Genomic DNA, 21,018 nt, shown 5'->3' on the forward strand with positions numbered 1-21,018 from the left:
AGAGCCCACTTGGTTCATCCAAGATAACTCCCCAGCTCAAGATCTTTAACTTAATTATGTTTACAGAGTCCCTTTTGCCAGATAAGGTAAGAGTCATAGATTCTAGTGATTAGAACCTGCTTTATCTTTGGGGCTCATTATTTAGCCTACCAGAAGCTTGCTCTGAACTATTTTGTTTTAGTGTGAACTTCATACATGATTATTGATTTAAATATCTTAAGAAGTTTGCATGCCATTATTCTCTATCAACCTCTGCCAGGCAAAACTATGTATTATTTGACTGTTTCCAACTCTGTGCCTTTAGGCAGCAGACTTGTTTTTAACTTTTTATTTAGAAAGAGTTTCAAATTTATAGAAAAATGGAAAGAACAGGGATTGTACAAAGAATACACAAATGCCCTTTACCCAGATTAACCTATTATTAACATTTTATACTTTTTGGTGTATTATTCCTGACTTAAATCTACATTTTATTTTAAAGAAAACAGCATTTAGCATTCAGACCAGTAGGTATACCACTTATGTATAATGTCCATATGATCTTATTTCTTTTCAGTTAAATTAGAGGTTGGCAAACTTTTCTGTAACAGACCATATAGGAAGTATTTTTGGCTTTGTGAATTGTATGGTCTCTCTTGAAACTGCTCAACTCTGTTGAGTATGGCAAACGCAGCCTTCAATAATACTTAACTGAGTGAGCCTACTGTGTTCTTACAAAACTTCATTTACAAAAACATGTACTGGGTTGGATTTTGCTCACGGACTGTTGTTTGCCAACCTGAGTTAAAAGAGGTCCAGTGGTTTAGAATTGTAATTTTAACTTAAAAAATATCAACATGTTCCTTTAATTTCTTTGGTTACTAAAGTGTAGTTCACTGACTTTTCACTTAGAAATGATAACATTTTCTGTATCTGATTTAAAAGATTTTTTTGTTATCAAAGAGATGATCTACCTAATTTTTACCTGAAAAATACAGACTCATAGAATATAAACCTTGAAAAGGACTTTGAAGATGAATGAATGAATGCATGGGTGAGTGAATAAATAAGCAAATAAAAACTGTAAAGGTTAATATTTCTGAAATTAGGGTCTGTTTGGATGTTTTAAAATTTTGTGATTCAGTGATGATCTAAAACTTTTTTGATAAGAAATCATTACTTTCATAATTGTGTAAAAATGTTACTTGATTGCAGTGCCAGCATTTGTGTTGACTGTTGAATTAGGACCAAATAGTATTCTTATTATAGGCTAAAAAAAATAATAAAATGTACTGATACCATTGTGATAAGTGGAGGTCAAATGATGTTAGGGTCTATTTTATAAATTAGAAAGGTTTGTAAATGGTAGATGAAACAAAAGTGCTGTGAGAATGATTTTGTCAAAATAATACAGGTATCTTAAAGTGTAAAAAAGGTGCTATAGCATTAATATAATTTCCAACTGGAGTCTAATGAATTACTTTGAGCAGAACAACATCATCCATCATTTTAAGCGAATATTAATTTTACTGATTTTATAAGCTTTTTATGAACATAATTTATAAGCTTATGTTAATTTTATATTTATAAAAGAATTTTGAACATAATATATTTCTATTAGTTTCATTGGCATTAAAATAGTTTATGAGCCCTTAAATTTGATGAAAATAAATATATTTCCATTAGGAGCATTCCTTCCATAACTCAAGTTTGAGAAACACTGATCTAGCCTAGTTGTCTACATTTTATAGATGATGAACCAAGACTCATGAGCAACATAGTGAATATGGATAGGAAAAGACAGTGTTTTCAGCTTGTAATATTTGTTATCCTGTACTCATTAATAGTTTTTTAAAATTATGCATAATAATTTTTTCAGTTTATGGACAGTAAGCCTCTCTACCAATGCCAAATTTGGTTGTCCTTAATATGAATGCTGCTAAGAAAAAATGTAATTTTTATTTTTGTGTTTCTTTAATATAGTTGTAAACAGAAAGTGCTACAATTTACAAATGCTTTAATTTCCACTCTCTTTAAAAAAATTAAATATTTATAATAACTCTGAGGAAATATTTCTGTTTTATAGATGAAGGCTTGATGATGGCAGAGGTAAACAGACTTTCCCAAGGTCACACTTTTAGTGACAGAACTGGGGTTTGAGTACATTGTTTTCCATTCTCATATTCACGTAGAATATTAGTATACTAAAATAAATCTGAAATTTATATTATTTAAAGAATTCTTTCAAATTATGTATTTGAACATATTCAAGCCTAAATTGAGTATATGATTTTTTTTCCTCCTTTAAGCATTATATTTGCTGTTAGAGTTTTTCCTGTAAGTTATATTTCAGACTATTTCTTATGTACATTATATTTATTAATATGATGAGCATTGAATTCTTAAATTCTCTTAACCCATATATTCTATTTCTGTAGTCTAAGGTCTTTATTTAATGCATTGCATTTTTTGATTTTTCTTTTAAATAGGTCCTGATTGTTCTTTGAATGTTCCTTCCACTGAGTCTTACTGGATTCTGCCAAATGTTAAACCCTTCAGTCCTTCCGTAGGTCGAGCTTCCCATAAAGCTGTTTTACATGGGAAATTTATGTGGGTGATCGGTGGATATACTTTTAACTACAGTTCTTTTCAAATGGTCTTGAAGTAAGTTTTTTCCCCATATTTTTACAATCTATTTTTTAAGCTGGGTATTTTTGGATAATGAAGACTATCCTAAATGTCTTATTGCTGTGCTGATTTATGAATGGTGGTCTTTGTAATAGTATCTGTTTTCCACATGGGACTGATTTGAGAATATATAAACTCAGTATATCCAAAAGTTATTTGTCACTGTGCATATATGTTTGTTCTATGTAGACATTTCTTTAACTTTCTAGAGTGCTTTTATTAAACTCTGAATAAGAAAGTATTAGCTTTAAATAAGGCCAGGCCAGGCCTATACTGGCCTTTGTGAATCCTGGTCACCTTTTATTTTTTCAGAATGAAATATAATTACTTATATAAAAATACTTTCAGTTTTTTTCCCCCTCAAATCTTAATTTACCTAAACTTTTACTCTGCATTTACTTTGCAAACTTTTATTGGTAGAGTGGTACCAGTGTTGTAAAATAGGTTATTGATTTACTGTGAACTTAATGGAGATTGTCCTTTGCATGATTGGATGATAAGGAGAGTTGCATGAATGCCAGCTTTATCTGATTTTTTCAGCTGGTGATTGTATTTTATGAACTATTCAATAACAAAATAAAAGAGGAAATAAGAATAATTTGATTATCAGTGTTGTTTTCAGGGGTCACATTCATAATATGTAATAACTGGTGCAACTTGGGCATCAAGCAGTTGGAAATGACCTTGGACAGTGTACCATATGGTGTATGCCCCAAAAGGCTTGCTGTATTTAGCAGATAAATATACAGGACACCCAGTTAAATCTGAATTTCAGATCAACAGTGAATACTTTTAGTATGAGTAGACCTTTTGTAATTTTATTTTATTTTTCAGTTTTGTCTCGAGTGTTGCATGGGTCATACTTATACCAAAAAATTTGTGGTTTATTTGAAATTCAGATTTAGCTGAGCATGCTGTATCTATAAACCCTAATTTCTGAATATATTAGCCCTATTAATTTGGGGGATTAAAAAATTCTGTATATAAGGGGAGATTCCTTTAAAACTATGATTATGACCGGAATTACAGTGTAAAATAAATTCTGGAGAGAGGGAAGAAGAATTTTAAGTAAACATTTTAATAAATGAAGGATAACAATATCCTTCAATATCTTGTAACAATAAATGAAAGATAAAATATAGTAGAAAGAACTGAAAGAGAATTGGTAAGATTATTAAGATATGCAAAGAATTTGAGGAACTGAGATTTAAATGTGTAAAAGAAAAGGAAGTTAGTCTTGATTCATGAAAATGAAAAGTTTGTGAAAATAGAGTGGAAGTTTGGATTAAATTGTTGTGGCATTTGCAAAGTAAGGTTGTGAAGACAGTATAGTTGTCAAGGAAACTTGGACATCTTAAAAGTTTGTATTCTGTACAAGTTAAATAGCACATTTTAAATTAAGTGATGAATTTTACTGATATTCTCCTAAACATATATTTTCTATTTGAACCAGATAGGTTTTTTTTGTTTGTTTGAAACCTGTTTCTTTTGGTTACAGTGTTTATGTAGTTTTGTAGTAAACTAGAAGTATAAAATTAGAAGTAACTTTGTTGCTGTTTTCACAGGTTAGAGAATTTTTTTCATTATTCTCAAGGTGGTTTAGTTGTAGGTGAGGATGTTTAAAAAGCTTTTTAGAAGTGATGGTGTCCCTAATAAGTTGATTAATCTTCTATAACAGAATTTAATTGAGGTGTACATGTTACATTTAAGACAAATTATTCAGTAAATGATATAAGAGTTCTGTATTAGTGTCTATTAGAGAGTATTTTACAGAATATTTATTCATTGACATTAGGGAAAATTAACTTGTAATCATGGGCATAGCAAATTGTTTTGAACACATTCTGTGCTTAGTACTTGGAATATGGAACATCTCAGGTGGCTCAGTGGTAAAGAATCCATGTGCAGGGCAGGAGATGTGGGTTCAGTCCCTGGGTCATGAAGATTCCCTAGAGAAGGAAATGGCAGTCTACTCCAATATTTTTGCCTGGGAAATCCCATGGACAGAGGAGCCTGATAGGCTATAGTCCACAGGATTGTAAAAAACTTAGTGACTGAACAATAACAGCTTAGGATATATCAGTGGATATGATGAATGTCCTGTCTTAGTGAGGAAAGATAGACAATTAGAAAAAAAAATGTAACTAACGTGATAACAAGTATACAGGGCTTCATAAGTGGCTCAGTGGTAAAGAATCTGCCTGGCAAGCAGGAGACTCGTGTTTGATCCCTGGGTCAGGAAGATCCCCTGGAGAAGGGCATGGCAACTCGCTTCTGTATTTTTGCCTGGGAAATTCCATAAACAGAGGAGCCTGGTGGGCTACAGTCCATGGGGTGGCAAAGAGTCGGGCATGACTTACCCCCTGAACAACAGCAACAAAATGAATTATGTATATGCACATCTATCCACAGATAGATATAGATAGATAGCAAAACAGATAGCAGGGGTAAGCAAATTAGAAATGGTGAAGAGGAGGGCATTGCGGTTATAAACACAGTGGTTAAAGTAGGCTTCATGAGATAGATGAGAACTGAGCAGACTTGAAGCAGGGCACACATTGGTGGTGCAGGTATCTGGAGGCAGAGAAAAGAGCCAGACAAAAGCCTTAAGGTAGATGCTGCTTGGAGATTTCAAGAAGCAACAAACAGGCCCATGTGACTTTAAAAGTGTAGAACTATTGTTTAGGTTAATCAACTGGTTCAGATGATTAAGCTGAACAGAATAATTCCAGTAATAAATAGCCTAGTCAAGTTAATGCATATTACATATTTAGATGATTGAATCCTAATTTAGAGTAAGTGTATGTTGAATGAGTCTTTATTAAAAATTTCTAATATGATATATGAAATTATGAGTTTATTTGTAATTGTTTTTGAATTTAATGAATATTTAAATACAAAGAAAGCATATGCAAATTAAAAAAAGCTAAAATGAATCTTAGCTTATGAAGTTATATTTATTTTCTTCTTGTTTTTAGTTACAATTTAGAAAGCAGTATATGGAATGTAGGAGCTGTATCAAGGGGACCTCTCCAGAGATATGGGCATTCTCTTGCTTTGTATCAGGTATGGATCCTGCTTTAAATTTTAATCTTTTTTTTTTTTTTTAATTAGCCTTAGAGAAAAAAATGCTAAATCTCAGATTTATTTCAAATACTTAATGAAAACAAGAGATCTGATGAATCACAATGACTTGAAGTGTCATTGATTTTTTTATACTATTTTAGTAAGAAAATAGATTTTAATGCCATCCTTCATTGAACATGGGGAGAAAAGAAGATTGACTTTTTGTTCATGACTTTATACCTTGTCATCAGATCAATCACTTAAAAAATTTTGATAAAATACACATAACAAAAGTTTACCATTTTACCCATTTTTAACAGTACAGTCCATCTAGTGGCGTTAAGTACATTCAAATTGTTGTACAGTTATTTCCATTATTTCCAGACTTTTTTTTCATCTTGCAAAACTGAAACTCTGTACCCATACAGTAACTCCACATTTGCCCCCTTTCCCAGCCCCTGGCAAACCACCCTTCTGCTTTCTGTCTCTGTGAGTTTGACTATTCTAGGTACCTTATGTAAGTGGAATCGTATAGTATTTAATGATTAATAAATGACTGGCTTATATAATCACTGGCTTATTTCACTTGGCACAATGTCCTCAAGATAATCTGTCTTATAGCATGTGTCAGAATTTCCTTCTTTTTTTGAAAGGCTGAACAATATTCCACTGTGTGTATATGCTACATTTTGTTTATCCATTCATCCATCAGTATATACTTGGGTTGCTTTCACCTTTCTGGCTAGTATCAATAATGCTATTATGAACATGAGTGTACAACTATCTGTTCAGGTCCCTGATTTCCATTCTTTTGGATAGTCAGAAGGGGAATTCCTAGATTTAATGGTAATTCTATTTTTAATTTTTTTTGAAGAACTGCCATATTGTTTTTCTCCATTGAGCATGCTATCCTCCATTGAACATGGGGAGAAAAGAAGATTGACTTTTTGTCCATGACTTAATACCTTGTCATCAGATCAATCACTTAAAAAATTTTGATAAAATACATATAACAAAAGTTTACCATTTTACCCATTTTTAACAGTACAGTCCATCTAGTGGCTGTACTTAATTCAAATTGTTGTACATTCAAATTGTTGTACAGTCATTTCCATTATTTCCAGACCTCATTTCATCTTGCAAAACTGAAACTCAGACCATTTTATATTCCTACCAACAGTGCACAAGGATTCCAATTCCTCCATATCCTTGTTAATACTATTTTCTATTTTTCTTTCTTTTAATTCAAATAATAAAATTCCTAATGAGTATAAAGCAGTAATGTAGTTTTGATTTGTATTTCCCTAATGATTTATGATGTTGAACATCAAGTGCTTATTGGCTATTTGTATGCTTTCTCTGAAGAAACATACATCAAGTGTTTTGCCCATTTTTAAGTTTTTCTCTTTTTATGGTGTTGAGTTGTAGGAGTTCTTTATATATTCTGGATTTTATCTCCTAACTGGATATATGATTTGCATATATTTGCTGTCATCCTTTGGGCTGTCTTTTTACTTTGTTGATAGTGTCCTTTAATGGGCAGGTTATTAATTTTGAAACAGTCCAGTTTATCTGTTTTTTCTTTTCTTGCCTGTGCTTTTGGTATCATTTCCAGTTTTGTATGAAGGTTCCAATGTCTACACATTTTTGCCAACACTAGTTAGTACCTTTTTGATTATAGCCATCCTAATGGGTATGAAGTGGTATTTTATGTTTGATTTGGCTTTCACTGTTGACTAATAATGTTAGTAGTCATGTGATTCTTTTTGGGTATTTGTATTTTCTTTGAAGAAATGTCTGTTTAAGTTCTTTCCCCATTTTAAAATTATTGAGATGTCAGAGTTCTTTATATATTTTAGATACAGGTCCCTTATTAGATATGTAATTTGCAAATATTTCTTCCCATTCTCTGAGCTTTTACTTTGTTGGTGGTGTTTTTTGAAGCACAGAAATTTTTAACTTAGATGAAATCCAATATATATACTTTTTCTTTTGTTGCTTGTGATTTTGGTGTCATATCTAACAATATGTTGTCAATCCAAGGTCATGCATGTTTAGCTTGCATCTTCTCTAAATGTTTTATAGTTTTTTTTGGCTTTTACTTTTAGGTCTTTGATACATTTTGACTTGTTTTGTATGTTCTGTGCAGGAAGGATTTAGGTTTACCCTTCTGCATGTAACTATCTTGTTTTCTTAGCCTCATTTGTTGAAGAGACTATTCTTTCCTCATCGAATGGTCTTGGCACTTTTGTCAAATATCAGTTAGCCGTAGGATATGGATTTTTTTTTCTGGACTCTCAGTTATGTCGATTTATGTGTTTATTTTTTCTAGTAGCTTGCTATCTTAATTACTTTTGCTTTGTAGAAAGTTTTAATGTTGAAAAGTGTTAATCCTCCAATTTTATTTTTCTTTTTCAAGGTTGTTTAAATATTCTGGATCTCTTGCAATTCTATTTGACTTTTGGAATCAACTTGTCAGTTTCTACAAATCTGGAATTTTAACTGAGATTGCATTGAATCTGTAGATCAGTTTGGCGAGTACTGCAGTCTTAACAATATTAAGTCTTCTGATCCAGGAACACAGGATGTCTTTCTATTAATTTAAGTCTTTTAACAATTATTTGTAGCTTTCACAGTATAAATTTGGAGTTTCTTTTGTTAAATTATTCGTAGTTATTTTATTGTTTTTACTGCTTTTTAAATTGAATTGTTTACTTAAGTTCATTTTTGGATTGTTCACTGAAAGTGTATAGAAATATAAATTGATTTTTTTGTACATTGATCTTTTATTCTGCAGTGTTGCTGAAGTCAATAACTCTAATTATTTTTTATTTCTTAGGATTCTCTATATACAAATTCCTATCACCTACAAACAGAAATATTTTACTCTTATTTTCCAATCTGGATGCCTTTATTCAGTTTTTGCATATTTGCTCAGGCTAAAAATCTTGAGTACAGTGTTGAATATAAGTGGCCAAAAAAAGCAGGCGTCTTTATAACTGATCTTGGTGAAACATCCAGCCTTTTATAATTAAATACAATATTAGCTTTGTGTTTTTCTTAGGTGCTCCTTATTAGGTTGAAGAAATTCTTTTCTCTTTCTAGGTTATTGAAATAATAATGATTTATATATCATTCATTTCAATCACATATGATTTAATGACATATGATTTTTATAATTTATAAGTGCTCTAAAGTATCTGCTTATAGCCATGAGAAGTGGTAATAAAAATGTACTCCACATAATATATACAAATGTGTCTACTTTTCTGGTGGACAATGCTTGATGAAAACAGTGAATGTCTATACTGCACAAAGCAGTACAAATAGATGGTAAAATTCAAATGTAACAACTAGGGACTTAACAACTAGGATGGTTAATTAACCATATAATTTTTAATTAAAACACCTTAAAGTAACTTTTTGAAAGTGTGGCTTTCCCCCCATCTTGGAAGTAAAAGAATTAATCATCATTGTTCATGTGTTCCCATTTGATTTTTTTACACATAAGAACTGTGTCTTATGCATGTTGTGAGCAATTACTAAAATTTAATGTTTAAACATAGTCTTTAATTCATGTATCTTGATAAGATATAAATATTTTGTGTATTAACATAGGTTTTTAATTTACAGGACAACATCTTTATGTATGGAGGCAGAATTGAAACAAGTGATGGCAATGTCACAGATGAATTGTGGGTGTTTAACATACACAGTCAGTCGTGGAGTACAAAAACGCCCACTGTGCTTGGACATGGTCAGCAGTATGCTGTGGAGGGACATTCTGCACACATTATGGAATTGGATAGTAGAGATGTTGTCATGATCATAATATTTGGATATTCTGCAATATATGGTTATACAAGCAGCATTCAGGAATACCATATCTGTGAGTTACTTTGAACATATAGCTATACTCTTTTTTTATTGGTTGAGAATATTTTTATCTTTAATAGAATAGTAATTTGAACTTATCAAAATGATTAGTTATTTGAAATTAGAATTACAAGCCAAGGATTAGTATTTTTTAATATAAACTTTTAAATTTTGTGTTAGATATTGCCCTATAATATTTATCTTCTTAGCTAAATGTGTGGAAATGTTATAGACACATTTTCTAAGGATTGAGAATGTGTATTTTTAAGTATGAAAAGTTCCAATAGATGGTGCTATTTCTTTGGATTTTACTTATGAATTGAGAGCTAAAATTAACCCAGTTATCTTTACTATGCATTCCATGACTTCAGGATTTTTCATTTTTCAGGGTTTTGTTCCTAATCTTATTGCAGTATCTCTGTGTATGTATTACTCTTCTGAAGTAAGCTTCCCAAGAATCGTCTTTTGGCTTCTATGAAAGATGATATCTGATGTGTGAAGGTGACTGGGACAATCATATATGACTTTCTCTAGTATACTCTTAAATATTCTAGTTTATTTTCCTGGTACTTTATTTCTTTGAATTCTTTATGACATTTTCAAATAGCTGTAAGCTTTTTTTTCCCCTTAATTTGTCTACAAATATGTATTTACTATGATTGCTATTTAGATTCAAGAACGTACTTCATCTCTAGTTCTGGCCAGAATTATGAACTCAAGTTTTTGGCCCTTTTGTGTATAGATAACTTTATTCAATTAGTCCTTGTGCAGTCTCAGTGAGAAGACTCATTTGCAGATCACTATTAGCAGCAGCAAGAGAGAGCTTGTATGTGCAGAAAAGGACTCCCTCCTGAATACTCCACTGTTTCGCCTGCGGTCCTTTGACGTGATCTCTTCTTTTTCATCTCAAAGTGCAGCTGGGCTAGAATTGGTATATATATCCTCTTTACTTCTTATTGCCATTTCCTGATTTTACTCCATCCTCCCTGAAATCACTCAGCTTTGAATCTTCTGGCATCAGACTGTACCACCTGTTACCTCTTCTTACACTCCTCTCTTGTTCCTTTGGTCACTGTGCTTAATTCCTAGAAGAATATAGTGTCTGGCTCACTGTCTGTGTCCAGCATATGTTAGTCAGGTATATTAACATCCAATTAAATACTCTGGCTTCTCAACTTTTTTGATCTCTCTTCCAAAGATCTTGTCTTCCATTCTGTGGTACCCTTGACTCTGTGTACCTGCAATGAATCCTGTAATTTGCACTTCAGATATCTTATTCTTCAAGTGCTACTGATGTTTCCAGCTTACTTCTGAAGAGGATCCAGACTGATAGTTCTTCAACCTTACCTCAATAGTCCATTGTGCCTCCTGTCAAGTTTTCAGTCTCTCCCCGGCCTCTTTTGTCTGTACTTCTCACTGACCAAGTTTTGAGTTCATAATCACCACTGTCTCTTACGGCTCTCCAAGATGACTGTTTCATATATTTTCCACTCCCTTAAAACTTCTAACAGTTCATGCCTCATCATTACTCTCAGTTGATGACTTGACTTCTTATTTTACTGAGAAAATAGAGGAACTCTAAAGAGACTGAAACTCCAATACTTTGGCCACCTCACGCGAAGAGTTGACTCTTTGGAAAAGACCCTGATGCTGGGAGGGATTGGGGGCAGGAGGAGAAGGGGACGACAGAGGATGAGATGGCTGGATGGCATCAACGACTTGATGCACGTGAGTTTGGGTGAACTCCGGGAGTTGGTGATGGACAGGGAGGCCTGGTGTGCTGCGGTTCATGGGGTCGCAAAGAGTTGGACATGACTGAGTGATTGAACTGAACTGAACTGAAAGAGACTTCTGGTGAGAGGAATATTTTAGATGTAATGGTTAATAAGAAATGCTACATTAAATAAGCCTGTGTACATGCATTATTGTCACAAACACTCATGCCCGCAATGAAGCAGATGTGGGTAAGTCATTCTCATTTTTCAAATGGGCCCCAGAGTTGTTTAAGCAAGAGTTACAGATTTTCTGTATAAAAAAAGTTGCTTTTTAAATTTTGTTTTTAATTTTTTGTTTTATTATAGTGCTCAGGGAATGTTTTAGGTATTATTTCTCCTTTTTGTAATTTATTCACATTTTCTTTGGAATCCAGTTTTCATAATTGTTCCATAGATAGTTGAAAGGAGGTAAATCCTATTATATTAAGATACAGCATAGGTTGTTTTTGTTGTTCAGTGACTCGGTCATGTCCGACTCTTTGCAGCCCCATGGACTACAGCACACCAGCCTTCCTTGTCTTTCATTATCTCCCAGAATTTTGCTCAAACTCATGTCCTTTGAGTGAATGATGCCATCCAACCATCTCATCCTCTATCGTCTCCTTCTCCTCCTGCCTTCAGTCTTCCCCAGCATCACGGTCTTTTCTAATGAATCGGCTCTTCGCATCAGGTAGCCAAAGTTTTAGAACTTCGGCCTCAGCATAAGTCCTTCCAATGAATATTCAGGATTGATTTCCTTTAGGATTAACTGGTTTGATCTCCTTGCAGTCCAAAGGACTCTCAAGAGTCTTCTCCAGGTCCACAGTTCAAAAGCATCAATTCTTCAGTGCTCAGCCTTCTTGATGGTCCAACTCTCACATGACTACTAGAAAAACCATAACTTTGACTATACAGACCTTTGTTGGCAAAGTGATGTCTTTGCTTTTGAATATGCTGTCTAGGTTTGTCAGAACTTTTCTTCCAAGTAGCAAGCATCTTTTAATTTCATGGCTGTAGTTACCAGTCACAGTGATTCTGGAGCCCAAGGAAATAAAGTCTGTCTAAAATCTACTTTACTGCTCCTTCTGGTTAGGTCTTTTCTTCCTTACTTACGATTTTTTTATTAACTTGATCTATCATGCTCTGAAAGTTAATAAAAGTATAAAAATACTAGTTTATTTTTGCTTTTATCTTATATATTCTTGAATTTATGCTTTGTAGAATTTGCTATCATGGATATTCATAACTACTAAATCTTTCTTGTGAATTGTGTCTTTTAATAGTATAAGGTGCTTTGTTTGTTTATTGTTTTCTGACCTGATTTCTACCTTGTCTAATATTATGGCACTTGAATTTTGGGGGATGGCAAGTTGGTCTTTTCTTGGTGTATTTTTGCCCATTCCTTTATTGTTAGCCGTTAAGAGTCACTTTAAATGTAACTCTTGTGTACAAGAGAAAGTTGGATTTTGCCTTGTGATCCCATCTGGTTTTTGTACCTTTTCTGTGTTTTGTTTGCCTTTTTAAATTATAGCTCTTCTCATGTTTGGGGAGCGTGGGGCCCGTTTTTTTGTGAGAATGAGAGGGTAGTTTTTGAGGTCTGCCGTTAGGCTTCTCCTGTGCTCCTTGTTCCTTGTCTTCCTTTCTGCGCTCTTGTGGGTTTCTCTATCTGGTTCTCTTAGTTTCATTGGCTTTTTGCACATTCACATCTGATTTGGAATTGTGGAGTTTATTTTCATTCCTAGTTTCTCTGGAAAATTAATTTTCTTTTTCTTTCACTTCCCCCACTCCATGTTTTCCTTATTTTGTATGTCTTGGGGAGAACAGGAAGATTCAGGATTAAACCACATGTGATGACTTTTGAAGTTTTAAGATGAATACTTAATTAAGTTGACTGTTAACCAGAACTTTTACTCTTTGGTCAACCTCCAATTGGCTACTGTGTTCTACTAATTTAATTAATATTGTTTTGTTTTGAACACATTTGACATTATTATGTGTTTAATGCAAGGGGTCACAATCTTTTCCATAAAGGGACAGATAGTAACCATTTTAGGCTTTGTGGCCCATATGGTCTTTGTCAAAACCAATCAACTCTGCTGTTATAACATGATAGGAGCCATAGACATCAGCAGATGGCGAGGCTTTGTTCTAGACTTCGCCTTGGGTCTTAGCTTGTCTACCCCTGCTCTAGAGAGTGAGTGTGTGGACTTCTAGGGGCCTACAACCCAGGTCCAAAGTAAGTGAAAGTTTTGGCCTGTGGGGTTTTTTTTTTTTTTTTTCTGGAATTTGTTTGAAGGATGAATTTATGCCCCAAAGTGACATGATGTCTAGTCTATAACCAAATAAGTTTTTTCTTCTGTGTAGAACCTAAACTGAAATAGATTTTTTTCTGTTTGCCTCTGCAGAACAGATTTTAAAAACTCACCTTTCATTAATAGTTAAACCCTTTAGGGATCCTGACTTTATATAGAAGTTCTGTGATGCAGTAACTGCATGAGTTTACCTGTGTGTGTGTGAGTCGCTCAGTTGTGTCCGACTTTTTGCGACCCCGTGGACTCTAGCCCACAGGCTCCTCTCTTTATGGAATTTCACAGGCAAGAATACTGGAGTGTGTTGCCATTTCCTTCTCCAGGGTCAGTTTATCTGTAGCATTGGCCATTAAAACCAAATTCTGTAGGCCACCTGATTGGTACGTGCCTTCCCTACCCCATCTGCCATCTGAATATAGTTTATAATTCACAGAATGCATTTTATTTTTTACCTATTTCCCTTTATTGAAGGATAGGCCTGAGACATGGTGGTGGCTATACTTCCATAGAAGTTAGGAAGGCACAGCAAATTTGTTCTAATCTCTAATATAGATTATTATTTGTTTTTATTTGGAATAATTTGATTATAGAATGCTAATTGTAGTTCTGGGAAATTTAAAATTATTGAGGGTTTTATTTTGCTTATCCTATAATCAGAATATTATTTCTGTCAGTGAGTAAATTTATCAAAAGGATAAATTTTTGGTTTGATTTTTGTCCTGTTATTTGTATTATTTGTCAGGCACCTTTATGAATGTAGTATAAGATAGACGTGGGAAGAATACATGATTTATGAGTTTTATGAGAATAGTAAATGAATTATGAGTAGTTTTAAAATTCTTAAAATTTAAATTACTTAGGTACAAAGTAAAATTCATCATTTTCTAAAATTATATCTTAATAATAAAATTATCATATTAATATTACTTTACTCCTAAAGCATTTTGAATTTGTAGCTTATTGTTAAAGGATGTGACATCAAGAAAATAATCTGTAAGTACTTCCACTTTTAAAAGTGCTTAGAAAAGAATACAAAACAATAGGTGTATATAGTTTAAAGACTGTCAGAATAGCTAAGTTGTGTATACCATAGACAAGTTCTACTTCAGGTAATGATACGAAGGTAAGTAAGGCTGCTCTGAACATAAGTAATGAGATAATTATCTTAGTTATAAATGAATGCTTATCTCTATGGGCAGAGTTAAAAACATTTTTCCCTTTGTTCTTAGTGGTAATTACTGCACTGTGATATGACTTAGGCTCTCTTTTCTTGGCTTTTTTTAATGGCATTAACTACCCAAATGTAGATTGGATTTACTTTGATTATCCTTACTTTTTTAAAGCTTCTAGATAACTAAGAAAAAAGTGTTCTTTAAAAAAATTAAATAGGGGCTATCTCTTCAGCCAGCATTGCAGTGAGGGTAGCTGAAAAGAAAGCTGAAGTTATAGCATAGTCATCCAAGAAAACAGGGCATTTTACTAGATAAAAATTTACTCTGAAATATACTCAAAGGATATTGGTCTTAACCATTATGTAGAAATCTTTAAAAAAGACTAAAAACTTTCAATTAGGATACTCCAAGTGACCACTTACTCAATTTCTAATAATATTGCAGATAATTCTGAAGTATCTCTGGCTCTGTGGTTAGTACTGTGCATCTTCTCTGAGATTTTTGTAATATGATTTAGAACAAAGGAACTGTCTGGTTAACTTACCTCTAATTATCTTAATTTGAACATTGTACATTGACTTTTGAAAAATATCTGAGATACTGCAGAATATTTTTGAGTTCTTGAGACTGTAGTTAAAAGTCTTAGGTATAGTCATTGGTATTTATGAGTTTTAGAGTATCTGTTCCGCCAGAGCACCTTCAAATATTGTGTCAACTTTGTAGCTTATTGAAGCTCAGTTTTGGTTCCACAGTAAAGCTTCTTAGCAAAGGATATATCAGGTGTTTTTCCTTCTCTTTATAGAACTTATTTCTAACAGGAAGATACAGACAGTAAAAAATGAACATAATAGGTATGCTTATATATGACTTCTGCTGTTGTTGTTTAGTTGTTAAGTCATGTCCAACTCTTTTGTGACCCCATGGATGGTAGGTAGCCCACCAGGCTCCTCAGTCCATGGAATTTCCCAGAGAAGAATACCAGAATGGGTTGCCATTTCCTTCTCCAGGGGATCTCCTGACCCAGGGATTGAACCGGGTCTCTTATGTCTTCTGCAATTGGCAGGCAGGTTTTTTACCACTGAACCACCAGAGTAGCCTCATATGATGTATTCAGTTCAGTTCAGTCGCTCAGTCATGTCCGACTCTTTGAGACCCCATGAATCGCGGCACACCAGGCCTCCCTGTCCATCACCAACTCCCGGAGTTCACTCAGATTCACGTTCATCGAGTCAGTGATGCCATCCAGCCACCTCATCCTCTGTCGTCCCCTTCTCCTCCTGCCCCCAATCCCTCCCAGCATCAGAGTCTTTTCCAGTGAGTCAACTCTTCTCATGAGGTGGCCAAAGTATTGGAGTTTCAGCTTTGGCATCATTCCTTCCAAAGAAATTCCAGGGCTGATCTCCTTCAGAATGTATGATGTATTACAAGGTAGTCATTTTTAGAGTTTGGACGCAGAGTCTGAGGAAAAATGATGAGTCAAGGATGATTCCAGAGTTTTTGGCATGAGCCACTGGAAAGATGAAGTTGCCGTTGACTGACATGTAGAAGTCTCTGAAGCAGGTTTGAGGTGAAGGTGGTTTGAAGGTCAGTTCGGTTTGGACATGTTTTATGTGAGATATCTGTTAGACGTTAAAGTGAAATCTTCAAGTAGGCAGTTGGCTGTTTGGAGTTGGAACTCTAGAGAGAGATCTGGGCGGGATATGTAAATTTGAGAGCTCTTGGCATTTGAATGGCATTTAAAGCTATGAGACTGGATCAGATCACTAAGGCAGTGGGTATAGATAGAAAGGACTGAGCCTTAGGTTGTTCCAGTAATAAGAGGTAAGGGAGAAGAAGGAAATAAGCAAGAAAGAGTACAGTGAACTAGAAGCTAAGTGATGAAAGATTATTCAACAGAAGAGTAATCAACTGTGCCCAATGCTGCTCTGCTGATGGGTCAAGTAAAATAATTACTAAGGCCTGACCAGTAAATTTAGTACTGTGCAGATCTTTGGTGATCTTGACAAGAGCAGTTTTCGTGTAGTGTTGGGGTTAAAAGCCTGGCTGGATTGGATTTAAGACCGAGTGAGAGGAGTGGAATCTGATACAATGGGCAAAGCCAGCTCTTTCAGGGAAATTTGCTTGTGAAGAAGAGCAAAGAAATTTAGCGGCAGGAAATGTAGGATGCTTTAAAAACTGAAGCAGACCATGAAACAAGAATTCAAGGGAGTTTTACTTCACTTGAAAGTGCAGGTGTCACTCTTAAGGGATGTGAGGAGTGATGCAGGTGTGAGAAGGCCACCATTAAAGGGTCTGTTAGTAAGGCATGTACCAGTGGTGATGGAGCTTAGTTGTCCAGGCTTTAAATCAGCACATACTATTTCTGTTCTATGGGCTATCTCTAAAAAGTCAATCGATTCTATAGCCAAGGATTTGTTTCATTGAGTGTGGCTTGATTTATATTAAAATGTGTGCAGAGATAACATAACAGAATATAACAACAGAATACTTAGTACGGTAATAGCTTGTGTGGAGCACACGTGAATAGATCTGGTGGAGAAATTTTTTATCAGGTACCCTAGAGTACAACTTCTAAATTATTTGGTTATCAAGGGGTTGGGAATGACAGTAACCAGCAAGCTTCATGCAAAAAATTATTAGAAATTAACAGGAGTATGTATAATGAGAAAATTAGCTAGCAGTAAATGCTTCATAAACTTTGGTTTAAGTAACAAAGTAGATGTGGCCTTTATAATTGCGTAATGATGAAAGACTCTCTGTATTCCACAGTTGTACTTCTGCCTGTTTCATTTTCTGGAAATGGTTTAATTATCCTCTAAATTCCTGCATCTCTTTGTTTATAAATGAATATGACACATATACTGCTTTTTTAAAAAAGGTATTCTTGTTATATTTGTTTTTCTAAGTTAATTTTGGAGCAGAATCCTGCTGTATATCTCTTTCTGTATGTACTTCTAGTAAAGTGCAATGTTTTCAGCAGTATTTCTTAAAAGTGAATCTATTTTTTTCCTGAATGTTTTTAAATTAGCCAAATTATTTCGATTATGAACTGTACACTTTATTCTTTTTTTCATGGTGATTCGTATGATACTGGATTTGATATTCTTCATTTGTCTCTCCAGATCTACCCTCATCATTTCATTCTGCTCCCATGCCCTCCAGCTTTTAGTTGGGATCAGAAGGTGGGAGATGGGTGAGGTTGAGGTCTTTTTCTCCCCTTGCTCCCTCCCTGCTGGATCTTCTTGGTTTAATTGTGTTGTCCTGCTGAAGCCTGCTGTTGAAGGCAATGGCACCCCACTCCAGTACTCTTGCCTGGAAAATCCCATGGACAGAGGAGCCTGAAAGGCTGCAGTCCATGGGGTCACTGAGGGTTGAACACGACTGAGCGACTTCACTTTCACTTTCATGCACTGGAGAAGGAAATGGCAACCCACTCCAGTGTTCTTGCCTGGAGAATCCCAGGGACGGGGGAGCCTAGTGGGCTGCCGTCTCTGGGGTCGCACAGTCGGACATGACTGAAGCGACTTAGCAGCAGCAGCAGCAGCTGAAGCCTGCACTGTCAGGTATTCTTCCCCATAGCAGTTGCTCTTTTGAGTTCTAGAAATGTTCTTCCTCTTGCTTTTTTCATGTGACAGGTTAGTAAAGGCTTGCTGCTATGATAGTCCCAGGATTTTACCCTGGCCATACTTCTGTAGGACTTCCCTCGTGGCTCAGACAGGGTCAGGAAGATCCTCTGGAGAAGGGAATGGTTACCCACTCCCATATCCTTGCCTGGAGAATCCCATGGACAGAGGAGCCTGGTGGGCTACAGTCCATGGGGTCACAAAGAGTCGGACACGACTGAGCGATGAACTCTTTCACTTTCACATACTTCTGTAAATAGTCTTTTTATTAGCCTCTGTGTCTGTGTGTGAACACGCACGCACGCTCGGTCTCTTCAATCATATCCAACTCTGTGACCCTGTGGACTATTGCCCACCAGGCTCCTGTGTCCCTAGGATTCTCTAGGCAAGAATACTGGAGTGGGTTGCCATGCCCTCCTCTGGGGGATCTTCCCAACCCAGGGATTGAACCCACGTTTCCTGTGTCTCCTACATTGCAGATGGACTCTTTACCACTGAGCCTCTGGGGAAGCCCTGTTAGACTCTTCACAGTTAGTCGTTTTGAGCGTGTTGTGTTTCCTGTCCAGCCGCTGACTGACTGCACCTACTCTTCATTCTTAGAGAGTCAAATATAACTTTTAACCTAAATGGGACTTGGTGTGTACTGAGGTATTAGGATCCTGGAAGTTGGGAGAATGAAGTGTTTTGTGACAGGACTTCACACTTTACGGAGAAAAATGTCAGAAGACATACAAACTTTTGAAGTAGGGCACAGCTAGGTCTTCAGTCCATTTCTACTGCAACTGTTCTTGAATTTTTACATTTTAGTGCAGTTATCTGTGGCATTTTAGTTTCTCTTAATGTTAAAGATTGATATATTTGTTTACCGTTTTTCAAGAGCATTAACTATTCTGACTTTTTAAATAAGCAGCATTTTTAGCTGTCAATTTATTACTTTCTAATTACTGAAAAACAAACATTTGTAGAATATTCTTTTAAGCTTTCTTCTTACAATTATGTTTATTCTAACTCAACTTTATTTGGTTATTATGCATCAAAATAGAAGTAGTCATGTCTTACTAGAAAAATCACCCCCAAAAGTCTATACCTGATAAGAGGATTTTTTTTTTTTAAATAACAATCTATAGTGTTCTTTTAAGTTTTCTCCTTATAATAGTTCATGTTCATAATTTTTTTATTTAAAAAAAAGTTTTCTGCTTTCCATTAGTATGAAATCCAGAATTTCTTAAAATGCACTTTTTTTTTTCCTTAAAAGGAAGAGAGCTTTATCACATATACATATATGCTTATATGGGATATTATTTTGCTTACTTATATTTTAATTTTTATAAAGCAGAATAATATTTTTATTTCTTTCACCACTGTATTACCAGGATTAATTCATGTTGTTTTGTATTCCTGTAGTTAACTTTTTTGATGTATTTCATTGTCCGACTCTTCTGTGGTTGCCTATCCATTCTCCTGTTTATAAGCTTTCGGATTGGATATCCAGTAAAATTTAACCCATAGCAGCAGTTTTGAGACATTTTGGTAAAAATACTATATTTTTAAAGATAAAGAAAGAAAATTCCTAGACTCTTTAGGCAGAAAGATGAACGATCTTACAAGGGCAGGAAATTAGATTAACAGCTTGAAACTCATGGCAGCCATGGAACAAATATTTCAAGAAACTTAAGGAAAGAAAATATAAGCTAAAGGTTTTTCAGTTCAGTTCAGCTCAGTCGCTCAGTCGTGTCTGACTCTGAAACCCTGTGGACTGCAGCACGCCAGGCCTCTCTGTCCATTGCCGACTCCCGGCTGCTGCTGCTGCTAAGTCGCTTCAGTCGTGTCTGACTCTGTGCAACCCCATAGATGGCAGCCCACCAGGCTCCCCCGTCCCTGGGCTTATCCAGGCAAGAACACTGGAGTGGGTTGCCATTTCCTTCTCCAATGCATGAAAGTGGAAAGTGAAAGTGAAGACTCTCAGTCGTGTCCGACTGTTAGCGACCCCAAGGACCGCAGCCTACCAGGCTCCTCTGTCCATGGGATTTTCCAGGCAAGAGTACTGGAGTGCATACCATTGCCTTCTCCCACCAATTCCCAGAGTTTACTCAAACTCATTTTCATTGAGTCGGTGACGCCATCCAGCTATCTCATCCTCTGTCATCCCCTTCTCCTCCTTCCTTCAATCTTTCCCAGCATCAGGGTCTTTTCCAATGACAGTTCTTTATATCAGGTGGACAAAGTATTGGAGTTTCAGTGTTAGCATCAGTCCTTCCAATAAATATTCAGGACTGCTCTCCTTTAGGATGGACTGTTTGGATCTCATTGCAGTCCAAGGGACTCTCAAGAGTCTTCTCCAACACCACAGTTCAAAAGCATCAATTCTTCGGCGCTCAGCTTTCTTTATAGTCCAACTCTCACATCCATACATGACTACTGGAAAAACCATAGCCTTGACTAGGTGGACCTTTGTTAACAAAGTAATGTCTCTGCTTTTTAATATGCTGTCTAGGTTGGTCATAACTTTCTTTCCAAGGAGTAAGTGTCCTTTAATTTCATGGCTGCAGTC

The 21,018-nt window shown here is 35.2% G+C and overlaps 1 protein-coding gene across 1 annotated transcript in view; it reads left to right on the forward strand.

Moving 5' to 3' along the window:
* The window catches only part of ATRNL1 (attractin like 1), a 795,857-nt gene that overhangs the window by 62,318 nt on the left and 712,521 nt on the right, over nucleotides 1-21,018 (forward strand). Inside the window, exons 6-8 of the mRNA XM_052660645.1 lie at nucleotides 2,469-2,643; nucleotides 5,646-5,733; nucleotides 9,367-9,622. Coding sequence (XP_052516605.1) covers nucleotides 2,469-2,643; nucleotides 5,646-5,733; nucleotides 9,367-9,622 — 519 coding nt within the window. The remainder of the gene's footprint in view (nucleotides 1-2,468; nucleotides 2,644-5,645; nucleotides 5,734-9,366; nucleotides 9,623-21,018) is intronic.

Source organism: Budorcas taxicolor, chromosome 23 (assembly GCF_023091745.1).
Source record: "Budorcas taxicolor isolate Tak-1 chromosome 23, Takin1.1, whole genome shotgun sequence".
Lineage (NCBI taxonomy): Eukaryota > Metazoa > Chordata > Mammalia > Artiodactyla > Bovidae > Budorcas > Budorcas taxicolor.